Source organism: Gossypium hirsutum, chromosome A08 (genome assembly GCF_007990345.1).
Source record: "Gossypium hirsutum isolate 1008001.06 chromosome A08, Gossypium_hirsutum_v2.1, whole genome shotgun sequence".
In the NCBI taxonomy this organism is placed as follows: domain Eukaryota; kingdom Viridiplantae; phylum Streptophyta; class Magnoliopsida; order Malvales; family Malvaceae; genus Gossypium; species Gossypium hirsutum.
Window position 1 is genome coordinate 112,689,427 of NC_053431.1, and position 15,898 is coordinate 112,705,324.

The 15,898-nt window shown below is 35.5% G+C and overlaps 2 protein-coding genes and 1 long non-coding RNA gene across 4 annotated transcripts; all 3 read right to left on the bottom strand.

Moving 5' to 3' along the window:
• Positions 1-274: 274 nt before the first annotated feature.
• LOC107919127 (BAHD acyltransferase BIA1-like) lies at positions 275-1,063 on the bottom strand. The gene has a single exon (XM_016848654.1). It carries the CDS (start codon positions 1,061-1,063, stop codon positions 275-277), a length of 789 nt encoding a protein of 262 aa, XP_016704143.1.
• Positions 1,064-6,108: 5,045 nt separating this feature from the next.
• LOC107919128 (salutaridinol 7-O-acetyltransferase) lies at positions 6,109-7,605 on the bottom strand. Its single transcript, XM_041076001.1, has 2 exons — positions 6,775-7,605; positions 6,109-6,366 (listed from the first exon to the last, which is right to left on the bottom strand). Exons 1-2 carry the CDS (start codon positions 7,603-7,605, stop codon positions 6,109-6,111), a joined length of 1,089 nt encoding a protein of 362 aa, XP_040931935.1.
• Positions 7,606-9,750: 2,145 nt separating this feature from the next.
• Positions 9,751-11,869, bottom strand: LOC107920671 (uncharacterized). 2 transcript variants are annotated; one of them, XR_001690720.2, is made up of 2 exons: positions 11,666-11,869; positions 9,751-10,298 (listed from the first exon to the last, which is right to left on the bottom strand). It is a non-coding gene; the product is annotated as an uncharacterized lncRNA (long non-coding RNA). The 2 variants fall into 2 exon arrangements; XR_005899784.1 differs by lacking the exon at positions 11,666-11,869 and adding an exon at positions 10,386-11,659.
• Positions 11,870-15,898: the final 4,029 nt, after the last annotated feature.

Genomic DNA, 15,898 nt, shown 5'->3' on the forward strand with positions numbered 1-15,898 from the left:
CTATAAATAGTATGCTGGGAAAATTCAATGAAATAATTTCTCATTATCCTACATTGATTCTGACAAAACTATGCAGCGGGCAAAGATACGGTGGAGATCACAACGTTGAGAATATAGCACAAGATTCGGCCCCATCGATATAGCACAAGAAACTTCAATAATAATATACTGTGATATAAGACCTTATTTTTGCACATTAATTCAATGCAAATATAATAATTTATTCTCATTTTCCTCAAGAAAATGATTACATAATCATCTGATCATATCATTGTCAAAGGAAAAGAAAAACATGGAATAAATTCACACAGCAATTATAATCTGAATTGCAGAAAGCACACAAAAATTGAGCATAAATACTGGGGTTAAGAGTAGCATATTTCAGGAGTTCTTCATTTTGTTTAAACAAGGCCATTTCTTCTTCATCCAAAGTCAAGTGAGCTTCAATCCCATCTCTGGATCGTGTGTCAGCTAATGCAATCGTGTTACTCACCAATTTGTTTACACTGACATGCCATATCGGCTGCCCCCAACCAAAATCAGTGTCATATAAAGGGAATTTGCACCAACTTGAACACTTGTAAACGGTCATTTCTTTGTTGTTTCTGAAGAACTCTCCTCTCTCTTTTATGGCTCCCATGATCGCCAATGGAGCACCTTCGCCTGTGAACATGTTTGCCTTGGTGTTATTGAATTCGTTCAAGGATTTTCTCATTTGAATCACTAACTCATGTAGCTCTAAATCTTTCTCTTCATATGCAAGCACCATAAATGGCCATATGAAGTTCCCAACTGCAGTTTCCGGTAACGGAGACAACCTTTTACGCAAGTTGATTGCTTGAAACAATGCTGTCGGCCCGAATGATCCAGTTTTTTTCTTCTTAGTAGCCACCGCATATTTCCATAACAGTGCCAAAACCACCTCCACCCGAGAGGGATGGCTTTGTATTGGAAATTGGCCAACCATGCTGCTGTTACATTTTGTGGTTGAAGTGCATGCAGCTTGATGACATGCTGCAGCACATATGCTTGCTGTAACAGCAAGGTTTCTCTTTAGTTTCATTCTAATTAATCTTGTTTAAAATGGACAAGTTGATGACAACTTGATGCATTAGGTGTTGAATGACTAGTTTAGGTGGCTTGTTTATGTGTACAAGCAATGTTTTAATAGTCCCAATGCTGATTAGTGGGGTTAGTTGACTATTTGGTGATGTATTTGACTATAAATGTATGTTTTTTCTAGTTGAATGAATGAGCTGAATGAGCTATCAGCCATTAGCTCCCTTGCTGCACATTTGTGAGCAAGTAAAAATGCTTCTTGCACCTTGCTTCATGTTCTGTGCTCTTGTTCTCTCTTTTGTTGCTGCCTCTTGCACCAACAATTGGTATCAGAGCTCTTGTCTTAGTGGACCTGTTGCTTCAAACCAAGGAACCTGATGGCTTCTTCAGGATTTTCACCAGCAGCCCCACCAGTCTTCAATGGAGAAGGCTTTCACATATGGCTGGTCAAGATGAAGACTTACCTACAGGCCTTCGATCTGTGGGAAGTTGTCAACACAAATACTGAGCCAGCACCACTGAGGGCTAATCCCACAGTAGCTCAGATTAGGCAACATGCTGATGAGAGGACCAAAAGGCACAAAGCCATGTCCTGCATCCAGAACTGTGTGTCAGATGTCATCTTCACCAGAATCATGGCCTGTGAGACTCCAAAACAGGCCTGGGATAAGCTTAAGGAGGAGTTTCAAGGCACTGAGAGAACAAGGCAACAGCAGCTGTTGAATTTGAGAAGGGATTTCGAGAACCTGAAAATGAAGGAAGAAGAAACATTGAAACAGTATGCAGACAGAATCATGGCAGTGGTTAACAGTATAAGGCTCCTAGGTGAGCACTTTGATGAGGCAAGGATAGTGGAAAAAGTCCTCTCCACTTTGCCTGAGAGATATGAGGCCAAGATATCCTCTTTAGAGGACTCAAGAGATCTTGCTACCATCTCTTTGACTGAGCTAATCAACACCTTCTATGCTCAGGAACAAAGAAGAGCTAGCAGGACTGAAGACAACCAGGAAGGTGCATTCAATGTCAAGGCCAGAGAAGCCTTGAGCACCAATGCTCAAAGAGGCAAAAAGCCTTGGAAAAGCAGGCCTAAGCCTGATGCTGCAAGGAGCAATGACCAGCCCTGCAGATATTGCAAGAAGCTAGGCCATCCAGAAGACAGATGCTGGTTTAGGCCAGATGCAGTATGCCAACACTGCAAGAAGAAGGGCCATGTTGAAAGGGTCTGTAAAAACAGGAGTAAGCCAAAGCAGAATCAATTTCAGCAGTCAAAGGTTGAAGCTCGAGTAGCTGAGGACAGTAGTGACCAAGAAGAACAGGTCTTTGCTGTTTCCTGTTTAGCTGTTGAGAAGAAATGCTCAAAAGGCTGGTTGCTGGACAGTGGTTGCACTAACCACATGTCACCAGATGCCTCCTTGTTTAAAACCTTGGACAGAAGTTATAAAACCAAGGTCAAGGTTGGAAATGGTCAGTTTATAAGGGCTGAAGGAAGAGGAGAAGTGCTGATATGTACTCCCACAGGCAACAAGATCATTCCAAATGTGCTGTTGGTGCCAGAGATTGACAGAAACCTTCTCAGCATAGCTCAACTGCTCGAGAAAGGTTATTCTGTTGTGTTCAAGGACAAACAATGCCACATTACTGATCCAAGTGGATCAAGCCTTATGACAGTCACAATGACTGATAAATGCTTTGAGGTTCACTGGGCAAATGACTCAAACTCAGCATACACAACTTCTGTTGATGACTTCAAGCTTTGGCATCAAAGGCTTGGACATGCCAACTTCAGATCAATGGCTCGATTGGTCAAAGAGGGCTTGGCAGAGAACTTCACCAGCTCAGTGGAGCATGATGATGTGTGTGAAGTTTGCCAGATGGGGAAACAGGCAAGACTGCCATTTCCTACAAATTCAGCTTGGAGAGCTACTGAAAGACTGCAGCTGGTGCACTCTGATGTATGTGGCCCGATGAGGACTGAATCACTCAGCAAAAACAGGTATTTCATCCTCTTTATTGATGATCTTACAAGGTTTTGCTGGATTTTCTTCTTAAAACACAAGTCTGAGGTAGCTCAAGTGTTTGTGAAGTTTAAAAATGCTGTAGAAACAGAAACAGGTTGCAAGCTGAAATCGATAAGGACAGACAATGGCACTGAGTACACTTCAGCTCAGTTTCAAGCCATTTGCAATGATGCTGGTATCAAACATCAGCTTACAAATGTCTACACACCTCAACAGAATGGGGTAGCTGAAAGAAAGAACAGAAGTCTGATGGATATGGCCAGATGTCTCCTGTTTGAAAAGAAACTGCCCAAGACCATGTGGGCTGAGGCAGTAAACACTGCTGTTTACCTTCAGAACAGGCTTCCTACCAAAGCTCTTGCATCCGAGACACCTTTCGAGGCTTGGTTCAGTTTCAAGCCTTCCTTGGCACATCTGAAGGTGTTTGGCTGCCTGTGTTATGCACAAATACCAGCAGCAAAGAGAGACAAGCTCTCTAAAAGGGCTCAACCAGGTGTTCTAGTAGGCTACAGCTCAGTCAAAAAGGGCTACAGGGTTCTGGATCCCTTGACAAACAAAGTCCAAGTGAGCAGAGATGTCATCTTTGATGAAAAAGCCTGCTGGAATTGGGAGAAAAATGAGCCAGAAGCAATTTCAGAAGACCTAGTGCCTAATCAAGCTGAACTTGAGCAGCTAGGACCTGAAATGGATGTTGATGATGTGCCTGTGAGAGGCACAAGGCCCCTAGAAGATATTTATGAAAGGGCACAGGTTGCAATAGCAGAACCTAGCAGTTTTGAAGAGGCTGAGGCAGATGAAGGTTGGAAACAAGCTATGGTTGATGAAATCAACATGATTGTAAAGAATCAGACATGGGAGTTGGTTGAAAAGCCTGCCAACAGAAAGACTATCGGTGTAAAATGGGTCTATCGAGTGAAGCACAATGCGGATGGAAGTTTAAACAAGCTAAAGGCCAGGCTAGTTGTAAAGGGCTTCAGTCAAAGGTATGGTCTGGACTACATGGAAACATTTGCTCCAGTAGCCAGACTCGATACAATCAGATTGCTGATTGCAGTTGCTGTTCAGAACCAGTGGACAATCCACCAAATGGATGTCAAGTCTGCATTCCTCAATGGATTCCTAGAAGAGGAGATATACATCGAGCAACCCCCAGGTTTTATAATGCCTGGTAAGGAACATCTGGTGTATAGGCTAAGAAAGGCCTTGTATGGCCTAAACCAGGCCCCTCGAGCCTGGTATGCTCGAATTGACTCATACTTGGTCAGTTTGGGATTTGAAAGGAGTGCTAGTGAGCCAACACTCTATGTTAAGAGGAATGGAGCTGAAACACAGCTTATTGTGTCACTATATGTTGATGATCTTCTAGTGACTGGAGGAGACAAGTTAATGATGGCTGATTTCAAAGCAAGAATGAAGGAAATGTTTGAGATGTCAGATCTGGGATTGATGACATATTTCCTAGGAATGGAAGTCAATCAAGTAGAATGAGGAATCTTCTTGAAACAAAAGACATTTGCCTTGAAAGTGCTGGCTAAATTCTCAATGGAGAATTGTAAACCAGTGAGCACACCAATGGCTATTGGCATAAAGCTATCGAGCCAGGAGGAACATGAATCTGTCTGTGAAACAGATTACAGAAGCCTTGTTGGCTGTTTATTGTATTTGACAGCAACAAGACCTGACATTCTATTTGCTGTGAGCATGCTGTCACGATTCATACATTACTGTAATCAGCAGCATTATAAAGCAGGAAAAAGGGTTCTGAGGTACATCAAAGGTACCTTAAACCATGGAATACAGTTTAGAAGGGCTGAAGAGTTGAAACTGATTGGCTACACTGATAGCGATTGGGCTGGTTCAAAGGATGATATGAAGAGCACTTCTGGCTATGCTTTTACACCTGGCTCAGCTATGATTTGTTGGAGCTCAAGAAAACAAACAATGGTGGCTCAATCGACAGCAGAAGCAGAGTATGTAGCAGCTGCCAATGCTGTTAATCAAGCTATGTGGCTGAGAAAAATTTTGAGCGACTTGAATCTACAGCAGAATGAAGCAACTGTGATACATTGTGACAACAAGTCAGCAGTTGCTATTGCTAAAAATCCTGTCTTCCATGCAGGACAAAACATTTCAACATCAAACTCCATGTGATAAGAGAAATAGAACAAGCTCGAGAGATCGAGCTAATCCATTGCAGTTCTGAAAATCAGATTGCTGATATCTTCACAAAGCCTCTTGGTGTATCAAGATTTCTAAGCCTAAAGAGGGAGCTAGGAGTCTGCTGCATAGAAGCTGAGGAGGAGTGTTGAAGTCAGCTCCCATGTAGCAGCAAAGGTGGCCATGCAAAGAACGTGCTTCAACAGTAAAATTGGTGCAGCAAGCTGAAGCTATCCATTTAGTTTCCTTAATTGAATGTTTTGTATTTAGTTAGGATCAAACTTAGTTGGTAGCTGCATTTTGATGTAACTAAGTGATGAATGACAAGTTTAGGTAGCTGTTTATGTATTCAAACAAGTTTACCAAGTTACTAGGCAAATTAGTGGTGTTAGGTAAGTTATTAGGTGATAACTTGTTTGTTTTGCTGTTGTAATCTCTTATATGTATTGGCATTATGCCTTCTAAAAGCATGAATGAAAAATATCAGCTCTTTTCATTCAAAATTGCTCTCTCAATTTCTTTGTTTTCCATTTGCATGTGTTTCTGTTCTTGCTTCTGAGTTTGTTTCTCCAGCAAGGCTCGAGGCTTGCCATACAAGCAAGATTGAAAAGCAGTCTGCTGCTGCCTCTTGCACCAACAATTGGTATCATGAGCCTATGTCTTACGGGACCATTGATTTTGCTTCCCCTGCTTGTTGAAAAGAAAGAAGTTGTCAAAGCACAAGCAAGTCATTAAGGACTGCTTGTAGAGAAGATAATATCGGCTCAAACTTATAAGATCCCCAAACTAGCTTGAATAAGCTGAAGGAGGAGTTTAAAGGAAAGGTGTGAGCTTTCCAAATGTGCAAGCTTAGCAAGATGTCAAAGCTGCAAGCTTAGCAAAGTGCGAGCCTGATGAAGACACCTGTTGAAGACAATATGCAAAGATGTGAGTCTGTCAAAGGTGTGAGCTCAGCAACATGTGGAAGCTCAATGCGTGTTGTATAGTTGCAAGCCTCTTGAAGACAGTAAGCAAAGTGTGAGCCTGACGAATTGCAAGCCAAAATGGCAGAATGAAGGCAAGCAACTATACTCACGAACTGTTTGTGCAAGAAGAAAATGAATTGGTCAGCTTGAATCAAAGCATCTAAGAGCTGCCAAGTTCAAAAAACTTGATGAATGACTGGTATTTGCAGCATGGAGTCCAAGGAGGAGTATTGGAAATTGGCCAACCATGCTGCTGTTACATTTTGTGGTTGAAGTGCATGCAGCTTGATGACATGCTGCAGCACATATGCTTGCTGTAACAGCAAGGTTTCTCTTTAGTTTCATTCTAATTAATCTTGTTTAAAATGGACAAGTTGATGACAACTTGATGCATTAGGTGTTGAATGACTAGTTTAGGTGGCTTGTTTATGTGTACAAGCAATGTTTTAATAGTCCCAATGCTGATTAGTGGGGTTAGTTGACTATTTGGTGATGTATTTGACTATAAATGTATGTTTTTTCTAGTTGAATGAATGAGCTGAATGAGCTATCAGCCATTAGCTCCCTTGCTGCACATTTGTGAGCAAGTAAAAATGCTTCTTGCACCTTGCTTCATGTTCTGTGCTCTTGTTCTCTCTTTTGTTGCTGCCTCTTGCACCAACACTTTGCAACGCCTTTTGAAATTCCTTATCGACTTTAGCCTTCAATTCTGCAATCTTTGATGCGCTAAATACAAATCTCCTCTGCTCAAACTTTTCAACAGCAACGTCAACAGATACAGACATGGCAGAGAGTTCATCTCTGGGTGCCAAAAATTTTTCTCCGATAAGATCAGGGGTGATGGGGTCACTCAATCCGCGAGAAACAGATGACCAGCACTGAAGAAGAGTGAGTAGTGCAGATACATCGGCGACTTTGTGAGTGAGGGAGAGACTGATAGCCACACCACCACAAGTGAAGCTAGTGAACCGAACGAGAAACATGGCACCATTGGACAATTCCATGGTTGTAGGATCAGTGGTGGGTAAGAAATGGTCCATGAGAATAAAGTCAGGTTGATTAAGGAAATGGGATAATGGAATGTTGACTTTGGCTTCCACAAAGAAAGCACCTTCGTCGTTACAATCAACGGTCGCAGCGTCCAGGAGACGACCACCGAGTGGGTAAAAGAGGGAGAGTGTTTTGGAAATGGAGTCTTGGAGGAGCTTGGATTTTTCAAAGAAGTAATGGTGGTTAGAGATAGAATGAGTGGTGCTATCTGAAGGGTAGAAGAAGGTCATGTTGCCATGGATATCAGGGGAGATTTGATCAAGAAGAGAAAGCTTGAAGGTTTTCAGGTGGGGAGGAGTTGGGGTGGAGGGTTTGATGGTTTGCCTGGAAACAATTTCAGACTTGATTTCAATCATCATTCTGTTTTGGTTTCTTTATGCTGGTTTAACTGACACTTGTTGCGGCCTTTATATAGATATGGGAAAATTGTTTGGTATTTCTTAATCATCATTAAATTTATTGTATTCATTAAAAACATAATAAATAACTACTGCAACAAGAAACCCTTGCTTAAAAATTTGTTTTTAAATTATTTTTTAGCAAATATCAGTTGACTAACGCGGTGGGAATGAGTTTTGAGTAATTAAGTTCCACCTCTATTTTACATATTAGTTTTAATTTATTAATTTTAGTTTAGATTGTATCATTTTTTAATTGATTTTTATAATAATATATAGCTTGATATTTATAATTACTCGAACTTATATTTGTAATTATATTATACTTGTTATATTTCAAAACAAAAATATTTTATTTTTAATATATAATTATTTTAAAATTTATTATTAAAAAAATTACTCTCTCTTTACAGAGTAAGGGCAACTTTAGTCAAATATCACCATTTGAAAAAAAAAACGTAGTTAACAAATTATTTATAAAAATAGTGTGTGGGGGCAAAAAACTTCTGAAAAGGCCTTATTGCAAAATGTGTTTTACTTTAAAGGAAAATTATAGAAATAGTGACTTAATTTTAAAATTTCATTTTAAGTATTTAAAAAATTTATAATTTAAAAATTCATATTACATTTTCATTACTCACATTAAAATTTTAAAATAAAAATATGATAAGACATTTTTAAAAATTACCCCTAATATTGAAATTTCCATGTAAGCTTTGATTTTTGAACTTAATGAAATTGAAACGAAGTAGTGTTGGTTTCTTTGTTTCATTATCATCACCATCCTTCATCATTTCTTCAACGTTAGTTGAAACCACCACCATTGCGCCCATTGTCATCTTCTTCTTTGACAATAGCTCCAATTACTTTTTCACCATCAACTGCGATTTCTCCAGCTTCATGCTTTGAATAATCTCTAACTTTTCTCTTTTTATGCTTCTCAACAGGAATGACTTAAGAAATTAAAAAAAATTATAGTTTGGTGACCAAAATAAAAAACACCTTAATAATTGGGTGATTACTAATATAATTTACTCTAAATTTTAATATAATAAAATTAAATAATTATTTCCCAAAGGATTTTGGGTTTTTATTAGTTAGGTGGGAGCAAATTTGTAGAAGTGAAAATGTTTGATTTGTGAAGTCCTTGGTTTGGTTGCATCCAGTAAAATGTTCGACAGGATTGTCCTACGAAGGATTTAACTCTGAAAATATATTTTTTTATGAGTTTTGCCGTTTGGGATTCCTTTTTTAACTTTAGTATTTCTAGTAGGGTTTTCATATCCCTACATATATTTGCTTTGGTGATGGTTTCAAAATTTTCATGTTCTTTTGCTTTGCATTTTTCCCTTTGTTTTATTCCTAAAGCCGGTTTGTTCAATTTTCTGAGTAGAAAATTCTTTTTAAAAATCTAATAGTTTTAGAAATCTTTTTCTCAAATTGAAATTATGTTAACCCAGGGTAAATTTGAAGCATATATCTGTTTAGATTTTAGACCCATTTTCAGGAAAATATACCGAGTTTAAAATGAAAACCAGAAAATGCGCCAATTAAGTAATAAGATTAAATTTCAATAGCATTAACATTAACTTTTTAAATATATATTATTTATTATTTAACAAAATTAATATTTTGAAAATTTTTATAATTCCGCAAATGAAATATTTTATTTCAAGTTGAACTGCAAATAATAAAATAAAATAATTTTCATGTATTTTTTAAACTTAAAAATGTTACTTCTGTTAAAATTTTATCTTATTTGATTATTTTTTAAAAATACAGAGTTAATTTGATTCATTAAGTAATAATCGATCGAACTAACTTCATCTTGTCCCTATAATAGATAGGAAGACTTGACAACTCCTTTCACCTAAATTATTCAACTTCAGTACATCAAAATATAAAACTATGGAAGTAAAAAAGAGAACTATAAACAAAAACCAACAAATATAATGCATCAAAATGCAGATTAGAAAGAGCAAAGGATCCATCAAAGTTTTGAAACTAGAGAGAATAATCAAGCACAATGAACTACACATGGGGCATGACATATATATATATATAACAGCAGAAAATCTCAACCATTAGTACCATACAAACATATTAACCAACATTCTGAATCTTGCAAGACCTATTGATGCTAAGCATGATGAATGAATCAAGTGGCTTGAACAGTACATAAATCTTGTCTAATAAACAAAACAGGTCTTCCACTTTAATCACAACATAGTCTGTACAGATATATGTTCCCTTGTTTATAGTAACATGGAGACAATTAAGTGCAAAGCAAACCAACATTAGGTGTAAAATCATACGACACAACAAAGAGTTTCACAAAACATTCACTACACACTGTATTTTATTAAATTTCCCATGTCAATTTAGTCCTCACTAACCCACATGGTTCCTAAGCACAACCAGGGGCACTTGATCATCAGGAGACTGGGCATAGGATATAGAGATCAGTTCAGACCTATATTTTTCAGCTCCATCAGACTTTGTTACTGCAGCACCATTTGTAGCTTCTATATTTTCAGATGCATGTTCTGCATTCAGATCAGTATCAGGTACAGAACTAGATATTGCGATAAGTAACTCGCGAGCTAGCTCCTTGCCAGTAGGTGTTTTACCCATATAATGTCAGTTTTTTCCTGCAATACAAAACCCAAAGTTAAATCTGACTTTCTTTTCAAAGGATATAGAAACTCCACAAGTATACAAAGAGAATAGCATATTACAACAGAGATGAAGAATCATCCACCACCCAATCGGTTCCGTAATTTGAAGCATAATGCTGGCCATTTAGTTATATTTAGAAAAGACATATTTCATATTTTGACCCAAAAGAACAGGAGATGCTTGAATGGTTCTGACTGACCAGTTAACCAAAAGGTCCCTTTTATAATTGTGTATAAACAAAATTTCTTTCTCCCATCCTCCTCCTCTAACCCATTGCTAGCTGCTTACCTATTCACAATATAATTCATGTGTATTACAAGAAACAAAGTATATTGTAGAGGAGTCTGATTTTCTTCAGATAAAATAAAAATCATTTCCAGAGTTCCTCCCCACCTAGAATTTGTTTATAAACCAAACAATTAGAACAACTTTTACCTGGTCATTCTACAGTTACTACACTAAGACCCTAACGAGCTTTAAGAGTTCATACCCTATTAATATGCTATTTCTCAGTCAATCTCAACACTAGTAAGTAGCAACACTGTATGAATACATCATCTCTTGCCTTGGGTAAAAATTATAAGAATCAAAACTGCAGAAGCACATGTTTCATACTAACAAGAGACACCAAACATTGGTCATACATATTTTAGGTAAAGAGAGGTATAATCAGATAACAAGCTCAACTACAAGCAACTCATCAACAAGGTCTTAAGAAAGAGTGAGAAGAACTAGGATAACCCAAATTACCAAACTTCAAGAATTTTGCAAATTATGATTTTTTTTTTCTGGAAGACAAATCATGGATTCAGGACAAAACATTCGCACGCTTAAGATATTTCTTTACAGAAAAATAAGAGAATCTAAGCCTAAAACTAAAGTCAGAAGAGTTTCCAAGGAAATAAATTCCGATAGATATTGCTTAACAGACTAAAACAAGGAAAACAACAGATCAAGAGCAATTAATTGAGAAAATAAAACATGGCTCAAAACACACTTTCCTCTCATTAAAATTCTTTTTTTTTTTCTGTAAAAAAACATATTTAGATATATCCTTTCATAATACAAACACATATCCGAAAAATTAGTATTAGATTTAGATTGATTAAAATTTGCAGGAATCGAGAAAGAAGTAAGAATATAGAGGTTCACAAAATTTAGGAAGAAAAATTAAAGGAAAAAAAGAAAAAGGAATTTTTGCCGATTCCTTAGGGTTTCCGATGAAGCAACGGTAAAAAGCAGTTAGGATAAACAAGGAACACGGATCTCGGATCAACCAATAGCACCCAAACAAAAAAAGTAAAAATCGTAAAGCAGAAACTGAAAAAGAAAAGGATACCTTGTTTTCCAGAGTTGGTAAAATCGCTACGTTTGGTGGCGTCCGAAATGAGACATCCATTTAACCCCACTTTTTCTATATGAAATTACTCTTATAACCCCAATTGATTAGTCAATAAGTTTGAGCTTTAATTCTGCTCCCACCCCCTGTACTTTTTGCACATTTGAAATTAAATCCCTATACTTCCAATTCCAGAAATTCAATCCCTCTATATCTTTTATTTAAGGATTTCAGGAATTTTGTTAAATTAAATTATGTGGTATTTCTAGAATAAAAGGAGTTGGTCAATGGTCAATTTTAAGTGGCATGGAAGTCATATAAACTTGTATCTAGAATTAACACATGGGATACACGTGATATAAAATAGTAAAAATTTTGAAGTAAAAAAACCTCTGCTTTTTAAGTTTTTAACCCTTATAAAAGGCCCACTCAACCTGACCCAATATCTCCCTAACTCAAATGGTTATGAAGCAGACCTTAGCAAATTGCACCTTTCATGTTATTGCAACCATTTTTATTTTTATCTTAAAAAGCTATTTTTGTTTTTTTTTTGATAAATCAACAATTTTGTGGGTAAGAGTTGTAGAATATATTAGGACTTCAATTTAAAAAATAGTAAATAATCATTGTATATTAGGTTAAAAAAAGTAAATTGATCATTCTATTAAAAGTTTTATTCATTTTTACTATTAAGTGCTGACATGATTGACAAAACAATTGGTAGTGATATGTTATGTATACCTAATACTGACATAATAATATTTTAATTTTTTAAAAATTCACATTCGAAATGAGTCTGGCCAAATGGTTGTCCCGGTTTATGTTTTACGGGGATAACTATTTGCTAAGGTTTATTTATCCTAGACATGATTTTTTAAAACAAAATATATAAGAAATTATTTAACAATTATTAAGAATTATAAGAATTTAAAAATATATATTAAAAATTATTAAATACAAAAAAAATTGAACAAAATTTAAATAATTTTAAAACTGTCGTCCAAAATAATTTATTAAAATTATTGAATGAAATTAGACAACAATAACGGTTTCTTAAAAAATTATATAATTTTTATAGTAGCTTTGATGTTATTGCAACAATCTAAAAAGAATTGTGTTGCTAAATCAAAGAAATTTGATTTTTGATAAATCCAACATATTTTGTGTTGTAGGAGGAAATATTATGGACTACAAAGTGATTAGTTTTCCAGATTCCAACGGCGATGGGATGAAAATTATTGTCAAAAAGTCCTAGCATCTCTGATTCCTGATCCCAGACAACGTCTGCATATTCTTATCCAACACCTCGAAATGCTAATTTGATGGCAGTCGATCACAGGATTTAGTGGACATCCATTCAGCATCCTGTTTGCTGATTGTTCTGTGTCCTAATTCTAACAGGCACCACAAATTCATTTGGTCTGCATAACATGCCTGGTCGATCAATTCAATTTCTGGAAGAAGTGTACTCTTTGTCAGCATTGGGATCTATTGCAGTCATATGTTCATTAGCAGACCCAATAGAAAGAAGCAAAACAAGTTAATTTCCAACAAAATCAGCTTCTTTTGTTGTTCTACTACAAACTAGCAAAATTTTAGGTAGTGGTAACTTAGTTGCTTTTGTCCACATTTTAGGTCTACTTTTGCCAGCATCTAAGGATTGGTCCAAAGCCTAGTTTAATACAACTTCATTGTGGTCTTCTTCATCACCACAATTACATAAAAGTGGAAGGTAAGCCAAAGTGAAAAGTGAATATATACAAAAGAAAATGATGGCAGGAGGAGCCATTAAAGAGATGAATGTGCAGAGATTAATCCCTTTTTTTTCAGGGAAAAGCTGAGAGAAAGCAATAGAATATGATCTTGATGTTAACTAATCTCGTCTTCTTCAGAAATTCTCCACCACATCATCGAGTGCATTCTAGATGGGATGGGAAACTTTTGTAGTGAAATTATATGATAAAGTGATAAGACTATACAAAAGTGAATGATAAATAATTCTCCCTCATATATTTAATTTATATGATGGAACGAAAATGGACCAAAAATTAGTAATACTTTAATTTACTTTTTCATTTTTTAAAATTTAAAATTTAATTTTTATATTTTAATTTTGAAACTTTCAATCTTTATTTTTCTTTATTTAAAAATCTTTATCCCTCCATTTAATTTTGTTATTAAAGTTAAAAATATCAAAAGTAAAATCATTTTTTTAGTCCTCGATAATTATAGTTTTTTTGTTAATTTGGTCCTTACCCTGTAAAAGTACATTAAATATTTTAATTTTTTCATACTTTAAATAAATAATATAATTAAAAAAATTATGATTTAAAAAAATAAAATAAAAACTTATAATTTTTTTAAAAAAAATTATGATAATATAAAAACTCTTTCAAATTCAAAAAATAAAATAAAATAAAATTTAAAATCCAATGTTATCTAAACTGGACCGGACCAATCAAACTAGGAACCAATTGGGATACTGATTTGATGAGAGGTAAAAATTTGGTTAACCTGCGAACTAGTACATATTAGTTGAATCGAGCTAACAAATATGTTGAACTGATAGTTGAATCATTTTCGAACTAGTTTGACCAATGACCAGTTTAAAGCAAATAAATCATTAAAAATTTAATATTAAAAATATTTTAAAAAATCATAAAAATCGATTCAATTGCCCATTCAATTGATTTTTAAAGTATTGTCACATTTAACTTGTATGTGACCATATCCTTAACATTCAGGACGTTGAATGACTTTCTTCTTGTCTTTTGAGTTGATAATGCTCTAGAATAACGTATTTTTATGTATTAAACATGTGTTTATTCTGAGTTTGATCCTACTAATTTGAGCTATTTATGTCTTTTTATCTTTTAGGGATTGATTTGGTTACAAAAGCAAAATTAAAGGACAAAAGTGCGAATTTAGAGACACAATGGGCTGATATGCGACACAGGAAAAAGATTGTACCAAAAGTGCAAGCATGGAAGACACAAGGACTAAAAACACAAAAAATAGAGATTTTATTTTATAAGACTCCATTTTATTTATATTAGGATAATTAATATTAAGATAATTATTAGGATTATTTAATTATAGGATTTTATTTTAATTATCTTTAATTATCTTTAATTAAATGTATTTATCTTTTTAGAATTTAAGTTAAATTAAACTATCTCCCTAGCACTATAAATAGGGGGTGAATTGACTCTATTTGGGGTGTTCATCTTTTTTTCTGAAAACACTCTCCCCCTGAAAGTCTAGGTTTTTGTTTCTTCATATTTTCTTTCAATAAAATTCCCTTTTTCCACTTTTATATTTATTTTCTTTTCCACCATTATCATGAGCCACTAAAACCTATCTAGCCGAAAGTTGTCAATATTCCCCAAAAGGGGTTTTTAAGGCCTAGAATCCGTACTTAGCCTTCTTGCCAAGTATTCATCGTTTCTCCGCACTATGGGCTGACGCTTCCATCCATGGCCCTTAAGAAGTAAGCTTTTCAGCATATGCAAATGCAGCCGCTTTGTATGTTTTAGAAGGATTGCACAGTCGGTTCGTTAACTTACTGCGTCAGAGGTTGGCAAACCAAAGAGACAAAATGGCATGAGATTCGCCATTGAGAAGCGTTGATCTAGCATAAATTACTAGCTAGAGTCAGGTTTCCTAAAAATCGTAAGTCTAATCTTTGGAGCTGGTGGTCGTAGGCGTCCTTTTCCACTATAACTGGCTTACTTGAGTTGAGAAGGGTTATTTAAAAGCCGAGGATTAAACCCAATGCGGAATGAGACAACTGGAGGCTGGAATCTACCAATAAGAATTTCTTTTCCTTTAACTCCCTTTATTATTTTTATTATTTTTGTAATCACAATTTCAGTCAACTTTAGATTCTATATTTTTTTATTTTTTTCAAATCAAATCTTTAATTCTGTTATTTTTTATTTTTTTCTGTCACGCAGGTTTTCTTGGGCACGATTCTGCCCAGGATTTCGAGAAACAAGCATTCGTATAATCCAGTCCCTGAGGATTCGACCCTACTTCCCCTTTACTGTTCTTTTTCATTATTTTGTAGGGAATAGGATATTTTTTGTGCTCTCAATGACACGTCAAATTTTGGCGCCGTTGCCCAGGATCGGTAACGTACTAATATTGTTTTTTGTTTCTTATGACCAGATCTTCTCTAAGGACTCTTACATTTGATTTAGAGATTGAAAAAACTGCGAGAGCCAATCGCAA

Excerpts from the sequence above, each read along its gene's own strand:
- LOC107919127 (XM_016848654.1), bottom strand. The coding sequence starts at position 1,063 with ATGAAACTAAAGAGAAACCTTGCTGTTACAGCAAGCATATGTGCTGCA.
- LOC107919128 (XM_041076001.1), bottom strand. The coding sequence starts at position 7,605 with ATGATTGAAATCAAGTCTGAAATTGTTTCCAGGCAAACCATCAAACCC. Across the intron at positions 6,367-6,774 it reads ATTTTTACTTGCTCACAAAT|CTCTTAGATGCTTTGATTCA; the intron begins GTGCAGCAAGGG and ends TGAACTTGGCAG.